Below are 12689 nucleotides of genomic sequence, written 5' to 3' on the forward strand. Positions count from 1 at the left end.
TGCTGTCTTACTGGCAGATGCTGGCTAATATCTGCTAGAGTTTGTACACCTGGGGATAATCAACGTCCCTACACCTAAGGGGAAGTCAGGATTAGTATTTGGGGTAGGGCTAAGCTTTGTGGACTGAAGCATTTATTGAATGATTGATTCCTTCAGCACAGGGATTATTGGTACCATAAAACAACAACGTGATCCCAGGAGCAGAAACTGTTTTTTTTTTCTCACTTTTTTTCCTAACACTGCCTGTTTCACTTTATTCTTGTGGCCACTACTGTCTTGAAAGAAGCTTCAAAAAAGCCAACTGAATGATCTGTTTGGTATTCAGCAAAGGATACATCTCCACTTAGTAAAATACATGCCCAAGTTCCTATTTAGGCTTGAGGTTAAGTTTAGAGACAGAACTAGGTTTTTTCCTTTGTCCTTTGTCAATGGGTATTTATTACCTCAACATTTATTTTCTCCCTTTAGGGGGTAGCATGTCCTTTCTTTGCTGGATTTTCATGGAAATGTTTTGTTCTATACCTGGTTGCCATGGCAATCTTTGGAGAACTTTGCAACCCACTTATCTCATCTTATGTTAGCAATACATCTTTCCTTACCTCCCCACCCCCCGGCATATTGATTTGGTCCTTAGGTGTCAAAGTCCTATATGCCAATCTGGGGCTTGTGCTTTGTCCATCTATCTCGTTTTCTCACACATATACCCACACCCCAACCTGGTCACTGAAGGTGGTGGTGCTGCTCTTCCAATGAAGTGTCAATTAATTCATGTAGCTATAAAACATGTCTAATGAATGGAGTGATTTCTAGTTAAATATCTCAGATCAGTGCCCTCATGAGTTTAGATTATTTCAAGGGAGGTTGACAATGAGTCTGAAATGTGTTATTTTTCTCTTTCCAGCCACTTGTAAAATCAGCCTGGAAGGGCATTGTATTTACTAGAGATCCCTTAGATCAAAATATCCGAGCCCTATCTGGATGAATGGAATTAAATAAAAGTGGTGACACTGGAATCCAATAAATACCTTATCAATACCATAACCAAGGGTTATGATGTGGGAGTGTAGCCACAAACTCTGTTACTATAGAGTAGGGTTTCTCAACCTCAGCATTATTGACACTTTGAGCCAAATGATTTCTAGATGTTGGGGAGGGGGCTGTCTTGTGCCAGTAGCACACCACCAATTGTGAGACCTCAAAATATCAATAGTAATTGCCAAATGTCCCCTGAGTGGCAAAAATCACCTCTGGTTAAAAACCACTGGTATAGACCAAGCTTGCAAGCCCCTTTGGGTTTTGGTTAGTGCTTCCATGATCCCATATAAGTCTTCCAAACATTCCTCAATATTGTCTGATGTGGGACCATGTCAAACAGCCCAAGTGTGTATTTTGCCATGAAATTTACTACAGCCTTTTAACAATCTTGCCAATTTCACAAGCTGCATTAAAAAAAAGGCAACCCTAAGCAGTGTAGCATGTGCACACCCCACTGCAACTGGTATTCTTCTTTAGACTTTTACTGTTGTGGTGCTGCCAGTATTGACTCCTACATTGGACAAGGGTCTGTAGTGGCTGCCCCACAAAATCTTAATGAGGTTTCCAGAGAGGCAGAAAAAGGGCACACGTAGAGACAAGCAAAGCCGTTTGAAATAAAATGCAAATATCTGGCAGCATACGGGTGGTCCGAGAAGCCCAGGATAGCCATCAGGGCCTGGAAATCCAACAGCTCCTTGAGTTCCATTACAGCCATCCAGACCAGGTGGGCCTCTGGGGCCTGGTTGTCCAGGGTGGCCCTGTTCAAAGAGAAAAGAAGGGATCAAGTTAGCCAAAGGACTGTCAGCTATTCTAAATGGCTCCACAGCAAGAAAAGCCAAGCATGCTATTAAACTGTGGCTCCTTGTTCATTCCCTTAGCCCCATAATGTATGTTTGCATGTCTTTCCTTTATACTCAAGCATATGTGTCTAATCATAGCTCAATGTTGCCCCTCCCAAAAGGATGAATGCTTTAATAGGGACCAAGCTGAAACCAAAGGGATCAAGCATGAACAGATGGGATACACAAGGTCTTGCAACTTTACCTTCCTTGTATACAAAGATGTACTAAAATTGGGCTTAGCTGTCTGGCAGCTGAAGTGATACCAACAGGGAATCATGCCAGGCCTTGGGATTCCTCAGGCCAGACAGAACCTGAGCAGCCTGGCATGATATTCAGTATTGGAAGCTCTGCATGGGAAATGATGCTGGATTTTGGTTAACAGAGCAGAAGCAGTTCCCACAGCACCCCCTCTCCTGAAAGTTGCTTGGTCCAAAATAAGCAAGTCCTGCAAGAATCACATTTTAAATCTCATTTTATCATGCTCACACATCAGGCTATTGCTTCAGTTAGAAAACTGTATGTTTTCCTCTCTGTACTTACTACTGAGGCGGTTGTTTTGCTGGGGAATTAGTAATCATTCTCATACAATTCATCTGAATTCAATAATTTTCCAGAGTTGGGCTTCCTTGGTACATAGAGTCTACCCTTTTGTAGATAATATACCTTTTTAATTCATCAAAAGCCAATTGTGTGTTGGGCATGGAGCAAAGAGATGACCAGAAAGACCAGAAATATAGACAGGTCAATAAAAGGTAGATTTCCCCCCTGCCGACGCAAGCACACTTTAAAAGCCAAGTATATATATTTAATGATTTGAGAGAAACATGCTATATGTTCAAAAATGAACTTTTCAAATTATTAGAGGAAACAACCTTTTATCAAATTCTTATAGAGAAAATATTCTACAGAATTCTGTTTCATTTTCGTTGTTATTATAGTTGTAAGAGCTAGACACACTGTTAATACAAAAGTGTGAGTCTAGACTACTGGACTCATGGAATGCTAAGTCCAGAGGAATGGTCAATAAACTTGTCTTTACAACAAAGTTGCTGCAATCTGTGCCTCTGCAGACTCAGGTGATGATTTTTGGTTGCACTGGGGAAGCTGATGCAGCTCACTAAAGTTTGCAACTTTTTATTAGTAACTGGGATGGTTACTCTTGTTTGCCCTGAAGATCTACACTCTATCTCCCTCAGATCTATGTCCTAGGAGCCTGGCCTCTATGGACTGTACCACCTAGGCTCCCTTTCCTTCTGTCTTCCAGTTGTATTTGGCCACTGGGAGACACAGACTGGAGAGATCAAAGCAGGAAGAGAAAGACACAGGTTATTTATTTCTCCCATGCCCTCCCTCCTTGGCTATATTCCAAGGAAATGGACAAATTTTTCCATAGTCTTAGTTCCTATTCGGCAACAGCTTTTTCATGGTTCCAGATCTCAGAGGACTCCAGTAATTACCATTCCATTTTTTCCCCTTTCGGGTCTAGGGGTAGCTTTGAGTTAGTCGTTCCACCATCCATTGTTGTTTCCCTTAATCTTTCCCACATCTGTTAAATATAGCCTTCACTCAACTCTATTCAGTTAAACTCTTCAGGTGAAATGTCTGTTTCCTGCTGGCATCCTGATCACCACTATTATAAAATGTCCCAGCCAAACTTGCTAGGGGTTATCTCTCAGCTAGTTTACAGGGATAAATTGATGCAAAACAACAGGCTGGCTCAGTGCCAGGAGTCTTCCTCACTCCTGAGCCCTTGTTTCTGTTTGACACCAAAACCTTTGTCTGGATTCTTAACCTTTGGTATCCACATCTTTTACTTAGGCCTTATCCTTTTCTAGTTTTCTTGCCTGAACTCCTGATATTTCCTACCTGTAGGATTTCAGGGATACCTGTTTACACTTTCCTACCTTAGCTGAATTCTCTGGAAATAAATCTTTGACCTCTGACTCAGATCTATCAGCCCCTTTTCATCCAGCTGATACCAAGGAATGGGTAGACAAGGCATGTTTTGAGCCAGTTAGACTTGTGCTCCAATCCCACTGTTTCCCTTCCCCAGCTTGAGCCTCAGTTCCCTCATCTGTCAAATGGTGATGACTAATACCTACCTTATAGAGTCATTGTCAGCATTAAAAGTGAATAATGCCTATTCCACTGGGTTATGGTTAAAATAAGTGAGACTAGGTTTACTAAGTAGGAGCTCAATAAATGGTCTTCTCTCAGTCAAGTCAGCAAGGGTAAACCACAGGACTCAGCTCTACCTCCTCTCAGTTCTCAGAACCACAGAATTTCTGGCACATTGCCCTTCATTCTTATAGCTAATGATTTTACATATGTGTGTGCCAACCCTCCAAGAGCGTATAGCTCTTTGAGGGGGGAAACCATAGTTCTATATTGCCTCAAGGGACTGAGCACATGGAATAGGAGGATCTGTTGTATTCCAGAAAAGCTAAAGCAATGTTCCTCAGAACCCAGTTTCAAAGGAAAAGTTTCCATTTGGTGAGTGGTATGTGTTCACTTTGAGGATATAAATCTCATGTGCTCATTTACAAGTCTCCAGGCAGGGAACTAGAGATTCAGGATTGACTCCATGGGGAAAGCTAAACATAAATTGCAAAGTGAAAATCTCTGCTCCCAACTGCTTTGAACTGAAAACATTTGATAAACACACATTTCTTGTGGATGCCAACAGGCCCAACTCACAGCTGGGATATCATTAAAAGCCACAGCCCTACTGTCCCTAGTCTATGTTGTTCTAATGTTGACTATCTTAGGAATGCTTGTTTGCTCACTCTCTTGATTAGTTGCTGTGCCCTTTAGTGCAAAGACTTAGGTTATCATGAAGTGACGACTAACCCACTCATGTTGAGATTGTCTACATGACAGCAAAAATGGAGTTTTGAGAACAAAGCTAGTGACACAAATGTTAACAATCAGCTAATATTAAGAGGGGAAGCAGATCTGTGCAGTGATCCAGTTTAGTAAGATGTGTTGGGAAAGCTGTTGGTTTCAGCCAAATTGCTTAATATGTGTTACTGAAAGTTGAACAAAATAATCAGTCTGACTAGGCCCATGGTGTCTGTGTTTTTCTGTCTGGGGGAGCCCTGACAGTCTAAGAACTATTGCTAGGCGCTAGAGGTTGGAGTCAGCCTCCACCGCAATATCTTTAGAGTGTTTACTCTATGCAGAGTTTGGTCATGGGCCTCTCAGGTTTCTGAGAGGAATGGAAGATATAATCTCTGTTTTCTAGGAGCTGGATGAGACTATCACAAAAAACTATCTATCACTAAGTCCCATAGGGCTGTACGTAGTGAGGCGCTGGAGTATTTGAGACAGGTACCAATGACTCCTGGGAGATTAGAAATGGAAGGAAGAGGTAAGCACTGAACAGAAGATGTTCAACAAATACTTCTTGAGAGGCTGCAAGAGAGAGAAACAACAAGAAAGTGGGATTTTATGGAGTAATGAGGTTTGGAGCCTGCAGCTAGGGCAATCAGAAGTCAAAAGAAAACACATACAATTTTTGGTCAAGTAAAGGAAATATCAGGAGTTCAGGCAAGAAAACTAGAAAAGGATAAGGCCTAAGTAAAAGATGTGGATACCCCACAGGGAATGGGGACTTCTACTGGGAGCAGTAAGCTCATTAAGAGGGGTCTGAACAGCTGCAACTCATTCTGCCAAGCAATGAAGCCTCGAAGAGAAGTGATCAGCTCCTGCAAGCTCTAGGGCTCTCTTGGCCACAGGTTGGAGGCAAGAGTATCCAGCTGGACTCTGGGGCCGTTTCCAGCTCAGAATTGGAAACAGCCTTAGCCTCACAGGATTCACTTCCTTCCAGCTCCCATTAAAACAAGACTGCAGGAGGAAGGGCATACTAAGACGGAAAGCTCCAAGTCCTCCACTCATCTCTGGCAAAGCCAGGTCCACAGGATGAATGGAAGAGGCTGCCTCCAGTTTGCTAGTTTCCCTTACCCAGTGGCTCCCAGAAGATACACAGTCTGGGTGGAGACTCTGGCTAAAGGGGCCATAGGAACACAGCCATAAGAAAATGTCAGGAGACATCACAAAAGGATGGCCAACCCCGTCCGCTTATTTTCCCACTGGTCTATTTCTGGGCATTTTTGCAGACTCTGCAGTTGAATAAAATGCTGAAGTCTGATGGCCGATTTGTTGATACATGCAACAGATATGAGGTAAGTGAGCCTTCAGTTCTTCAAATTCATAAATTTCTACTACATCAGAGGAGGCAATGAATCAGATGATATTATCTTTCAGGGCAGAGCCACATGATTCCTCTGTATACCCAAGGTTGAGTGCTAACATATAGCAGGGGCACGTTAAATATCTATAGATTGGCAAAAAGAGATTTGAACCCCTTTTCCTGACACTAGATTATTATTGAGTATAACACAAAAGCTGTTAATTATAGGGCCTCCAAAAACCATGCTTTGATAAGGTTCAGAACAATCTCTGAGAGGCTGTTGGAAGGATAAAAGCAGGCTCTAGGACCTCCCACAAATGGAGGAGCTGCACTTTTTTTTTCTGTTCTATATGCTGAGATTCTGTTCTTCTATTAAACAAGATTGAAAACTGCTGCTGTAGACAAACATAGCCCAGACTATGGCTTAAATATATAGAGAAGTGTCAAAGGGAAAAACTAAAAAAAGATAGCCAGTAAGTTCCAAATATTGTATTTTAAAGGCTGGTGCAATGCTACCATGGAATCACCAGTGGTGGGATAGGCACAGATACAGGATGAAAATAGAGAAACTAAGGGATTAGGCTGGGTGGATGGAAAAAAGAAATGTCTGCAAGTTCCAAACCTTCCACTTCTCTTGGGCAGAACAGAGGTCCACAGGACAAATTTTGCAAGAGGCTGCCTCCAAGTGATCTTTGGAGTAGTCACTTTGTAAAAACTTTAAAGGAAAATTCACTCTGAAACGAGGTATGGCTGAAGAGAACAAATTACAAAATGGAATGTATCAAGATATCATGAAGGATTTTACCCTCTAATTTCATGTACCATCTTAATTTCCCTATATGAGGATATATATCCTCTAATGTGGCTCTGTCTTTACACCTTAGAACCAGTTCCTCATCTCCAATCAAAGCTCCACTCAACCCACAAGACTTAACTCATGTTGGCTAAGATATTGATGTTATGGCTACACAGGTCCCTCCGCTCTCCAATCATCCAACATAGGGCTGCTTGTGCCTGAATCCAAGGGCAATTGTGTGTGACCACTGCCCTTTAAACCTCACCATACATATCTCAACACTTCTTCCTGAGCATGCTTGCATGAGACAGGATGTTGCTGAGGTCAAAGTGTCCAAAATATGAGGCAGAACCTAAAGGAGGATATGAAAAATTCATCTGTGGACACACTCACCGGAATCCCATTGATGCCAAGAAAGCCAGGAACTCCCATGGGACCCTAAAAAAAGGAGTAGGGAGAGGAATGTAAGACACAATCCAACTGATGTTTGTTAGACTCAGTAGGTTTGTTTATGAGAGTCAATGGCCTACATTTTTAAGAAGTGTTTCGTACCCCCCTCCCCATATTGTATTCCCTTGATTCCTACTGCAGTTCCAAGTGACCATTTACCTCTACCTAAGGCCTTAGACAGGTCTTTGTTCTGAAACCAGCTCTTTTTTTTAAGGGAGTATAGTCGAGGTTTTAAAATTAAGGCTTACTATTACCTGCTGCCATCTGGGGAAAACTGGAGAACCTTGAATGACCTAATCACAAGTTTCCCTCTCCATTATGCTTCTACAGATAAGGTCCCCTAGCCGAACAACTCTCCTTATCAAATGGACCAGGTGCAATTCCTGCTTATCCTGGAATAGCAGTTTCAATTTCTTGCTGGCCTACTGGACTATTCAAACAAGCCAATTGCATCCACCTTCAGGAACCAGGGGCACCCTGCCCTACTGATACTACAAAGTCTGCTTTGCACAGCCTTTTCTTCTAAACTCTGTTCCCAAGTGCTATCCCTATGTGGCCCTATGTGGTGTGTGGTATCTTCCTCCCCTGAGCTGTGAGTATATGTGACTAATAAATTGCTGTCAACTTCATCTGCCCAGTGTCAGGTGTCATATCTTTAGTCATCCCCATGATCCTAGTGAGGGAATCGTTCCCTCACCAACAGGGCGAATAGAAGGTGATTAAAGTAGGCAGGGAACATAAACTGAGCTGCTGAACAGTCAGCCTGCCACCATGACATTATCACTCTTGTTTCTTGCAGCTCTTTCCCTATATTTGTGGCCTAGATTGCTTCTAAGCACTCTGACCCCTTTCTTCCCTGTATCCTTGCTTGGATTCCTGATCTGTGCTGCCCAGGTGATTGGACTTCCGGTCCATGCACAGTTCAAACCCACCTGACTTCTTACCACAGTGAGCCCACTTGTTTAGCAAGTAGCTAATACATTTACTTTATGGTGTGCTTGCTATGGGAGTCCTTCCAGAAGTGGGCTGATCCATTGGCAGGCCATCACCCATCCCATCTCTTATTAAAATATGCAGCCTGGGTGGGGCATGGTGGCCCATGCCTGTAATCCCAGCACTTTGGGAGGCTGAGACTGGTGGATCAGGAGTTTGAGACCAGCCTGGCCAACATGGTGAAACTCCACCTCTACTAAAAATACAAAAATTAGCTGGTGGCAGGCACCTGTAATCCCAGCTACTTGGAAGGTGGAGGCAGGAGAATCGTTTGAACCCAAGAAGCAGAGGTTGCAGTGAGCCGAGATCACGCCATTGTACTCCAGCCTGGGCAACAGGGCGAGACTCTGTCTCAAAAAAAAAAAATGCAGAAATGCAGCCTGGCACCAAACTACTCAGGAATGACATCATAAATGAGCAGAACTGGGATGGAGAACTTCTGATCTTTACATCTGTGGCCCATGCATCAAAGAGAAATCAAGCTTTGCTGGTCTTACCTTATCTCCTTTTGGTCCATAAGGTCCCAGAAGGCCTGGGAAACCCCTTTCTCCTTTCAATCCCGATAAACCAGTAGAGCCAGTGAATCCTTGAGGACCTGTTGGGCCTTGAATTCCAATTGGTCCAGGTCGTCCCTAAGGTGGACAGAAGGAGTGCAATTAGTCAATAGAGGACTTAGCATTAATACTTCTCATTTTCCCACGCACAAAGAGCACTGTCATCACTTCACTGAATAATTTTGGCTAGGAGATCTGTGAGGCATGCCAAAGTTCCAGACACGGATCAGAAAAGGCTATTTTAGGGATTGCTAAGCTTATTTGGATAGAACACATTTTATAAGCACATTTAATAAGATTCATGTGCACCAAGATCCTTCAACTTTGTACTTCTTAGGAAATCAGTTATTCAGGATGGATAATATTGTCCTCTTCCTAGTTAATGCCAGGCCATCCATCAGATTGTCAAAATAGTGAAAGAACAGAGCGCTGGAGAGCATCATGACATTTTATAACTCACGTCCAAATGGCCAACCATGTGCTTGCAGTGAAATCCAGAAATGGCTGTGGCTAAAGAACATTGCCCCAGGGGGCCAGAGTGGGCCCAGAAACCTACAGGCTGACAAACCTGCAAGAGCTCATCTTCGTTGGCAGATCCCAGGACTCCATCACTGCACCTAGTAGCAGACATTCACAGGGAAAACACACATACACATGCACATATACACACATGAATTGCTTATTTGTTCTTTCTTCCTATCCCTCTCTCCTCTCCTCTCCAATCTGTAAAGTGTTGAATGTGTAAAATACAAGAAGCCTAAGAATATCTATTAAGTATCAATTATGATAGCAAGAGGGAACAGCCTGAGGATTTTAAATGCCCTGCTTATAAAATGTCTGTAACAAATAAGTCTGAGAGTTCAGGCTGACATTTTAAAGTGGACTCAGACTGAGCATTAACCCTAGTGGGTGCAACACAGGCAGGCTGGTCTATCATTTAGAACAAATCCCAGTAGGGACTGAATTTTCTTGGCAGAAAAATGAAAACCATTAGTAATATGCATTACCTCTCAGAGAGCACAACACCGTATCAGGTAGAAAGTCCATTTTCATAAATGCTTCCCATCTCCACCTCTTGGCCCCTTTACTGACTGTCCATCATTTCCTACAAATCTGTGAAAAACTTTGAAAAGAAGCCCATTAAGCATGCCCTTTACTGTTCACCTTCAAGGCTTACTTTTTAAAAGGCTGAAAATGGGACAGATGCCTTATGCTGTGGCTACAGTTAAGTACTGGAGATGCAAGTGGCCACCAGCTGTGATGATCCTTTGGAGTATAATTTTTAGTGTCAATCAGGCCCACGAAGACCTACAACCCTTGCAAGGAAGTAAAAGATGCTCTGTCCAAGGAAATGCAGTTCTCTTGGGCACCACCTACCACTTAACCTTTTCCAATACCCAACATGTGGCCTACAAAAAATGATAGGTTGCAAACTGTTTAACAGGCTTCATTCTGGGAATGATGGGGGTGGAATAAACTTTCACTTTTTAGGCTCCTACCTCCCATTGTTGGAACTTTGTTTACAGTGGTTCTGTTATTTATTATTATTGGGATTTTCACAAAATCAATAAATATGTGTGTATATATGTATATGTGTGTATAATGCATATTAATAATATAAAAAGAAAAAGAGCAGTACTTAAAAAATAGTGCTGGGGTGCTGTTGACAATGAGTAGGAGGTCGAAAGCGTGGGCCTACATCAATGATAGACTGGATAAAGAAAATGTGGCACATATACACCATGGAATACTACGCAGCTATAAGAAAAATGAGTTCACATCCTTTGCAGGGACATGGATGAAGCTGGAAACCATCATTCTCAGAAAACTAACACAGGAACAGAAAACCAAACGCGGCATGTTCTCACTCATACGTGGGAGTTGAACAATGACAACATATGGGCACAGGGAGGGGAACATCACACATGCGGGCCTGTCAGGGGGTGGGGGGCAAGGGGAGGGATAGCACTGGGAGAAATACCTAATGTAAATGACGGGTTGATGGGTGCAGCAAACCACCATGGCATATGTATACCTGTGTAACAAACCTGCACGTTCTGCACATGTATCCTAGAACTTGAAGTATAATTTTTTTAAAAAAAGAAAGAAAATGTGGGCCTAGGTTTCAAGACTAATGCATACAAAATCACAGCAAACAGTACAAATTTGGAACAGAGCCTAAGTGCTGTGGGAACATGAAAAAAGAGTTGGCAATGGAGGGTTTGTGGAAGGCTTACATTTTGCCTATGGCTGGGGGAAGTCATGGGCCGCACTGGAAAGGTTGATTGGAAAGGTTCCAGCTGAAGTGGGCCTGGAAAGCACCGCAGAAAAGTCGAAGACTTGATGTGGCAGGACACAGGGAACCCTCAGAGGTTTGGGAACAGGGGAGAGTTGGGAGAAGAGCGGTCTTTCAGGGTTGAAAGTCATCAAGAAGCATTCAGGATAACATGTGTATGTCAGAATGAGGCCAGGGCTGCCTGCCTGAGGCTGGGACAAGGGAGGCAGATAAGAAGCAGCTGTTGAGGAGGAGGGAGCTGCTTGATGGGAGAATGGAGGGCAGGATGGGCTTGCAGAGGCCATGTTATTACTAGCAGAGAGGATCCAGTCAGGGCACTGAATTCTTGACCCAAATCCAAGCCCTGACAAAAGTTTTCCCACATCAAGGGAAGGAAGAAGGGGAAGAGGACAGTAAATCACTGAACAGCTACTGAGAGAGCAGGTTGTGATGTGGCCCAGTCCCATCCTGCTCACACCATTAGAGAGAAGAGTCCCAGCAGCACCCAGCATAGGCACAGGGACTGGCACCCTCTACCTCTGGTCTCTTACCTTTGCAAGCACATGCTTATCAGCAAGGGTAAGCAAGGAGACTTAGGAGGTAGGCAACTCGAGGGCTGGGCCTAACTGGAACTCTGATTCCATGCAGAAAAGACAGGGTCCCACAGCCTGCTTCCTTTCTCCTGGCTTGGTGGGCATGCAGAATTTCTTGACCCCTGTGTTCCAACCAGAGAGCTGAAAGGAACTCTCCTAAAGAACTCACATATATTTTTTAAATTCTAATTCTTTTTCCAAATGGAAGTTTGAAAAGGCACCCCCTAGAGGAACATGCACTTCTGGACTGGCCCCAGGTTCCAGCTTGGGTTGGCGGGCGTGCCAGCAGCTCAGTTTGAAACCTCTCACATTGAATCAAGGGCCAGAAGCAGGGCCTGTGGGAAGTTTCTAGGCTTCCGCTCATCCAGAACTGTCCCTTCAGCATGGTGTGAGGCCCTTATGGAGCCTGCAGTCATAGGATATGAGACAAAAAGCCTTCCCATCCATGGATGTCCTTTCATACACTGGCACAGAACACCGGGAACAAATGAAGGTGACTGAGAAAAAAAAGAGGCAGGCCCATTTCTTCTGCGGGTTGTTTTGTCATCCAGATACACTTACTTTGTGCTTATAGCTGTATGATCTTTTTTCCTCATCTCTAATGCACAGGATTTCTGCCTCATTACCCATACAGCTAAAGCTTAATATTAACTAAATCAGTGGTGAATTCCTTTCCTTTCCCACCCGACACTATCAGCGACATTTTTCATAATGTCCAGCAGAGGTCAGTGTGAGAACATAGAGACTACAGATAAGCAGGTGGGTGGGTGGGCCTCTCCCTCTACAGAGAAAAAGAAATCAAACCAGTGTCAGAGAAGTCACAGAATGTTCGAGCAGGAAAGGCCCTTAGAGACCATTCAATCCGGGCTTTATTTTATACATGGGGCGGGGGGGCAGGGGGAAGGGGGAAGGCCGAGAGAAGAGGAAGGACTTGTTTAGGTCACGCAGCTAGTAGGAAC

The 12689-nt window shown here is 43.6% G+C and overlaps 1 protein-coding gene across 5 annotated transcripts in view; it reads right to left on the minus strand.

Moving 5' to 3' along the window:
• The window catches only part of COL4A6 (collagen type IV alpha 6 chain), a 279487-nt gene that overhangs the window by 56706 nt on the left and 210092 nt on the right, over positions 1 to 12689 (minus strand). For 4 of the 5 annotated variants that reach the window (XM_016942901.4, XM_016942899.3, XM_016942898.4 and 1 more), the window contains exons 4-6: positions 8806 to 8940; positions 7259 to 7303; positions 1677 to 1793 (exon numbers count right to left, since the gene is read on the minus strand). In XM_016942901.4, coding sequence (XP_016798390.2) covers positions 1677 to 1793; positions 7259 to 7303; positions 8806 to 8940 — 297 coding nt within the window. Of the gene's footprint in view, positions 1 to 1676; positions 1794 to 7258; positions 7304 to 8805; positions 8941 to 9430; positions 9567 to 12689 lie in introns of those variants that run through there. The other variant, XM_016942900.4, reaches the window with a different exon arrangement.

The sequence above is a fragment of the Pan troglodytes genome, chromosome X (genome assembly GCF_028858775.2).
Source record: "Pan troglodytes isolate AG18354 chromosome X, NHGRI_mPanTro3-v2.0_pri, whole genome shotgun sequence".
Taxonomy (NCBI): Eukaryota; Metazoa; Chordata; class Mammalia; order Primates; family Hominidae; genus Pan; species Pan troglodytes.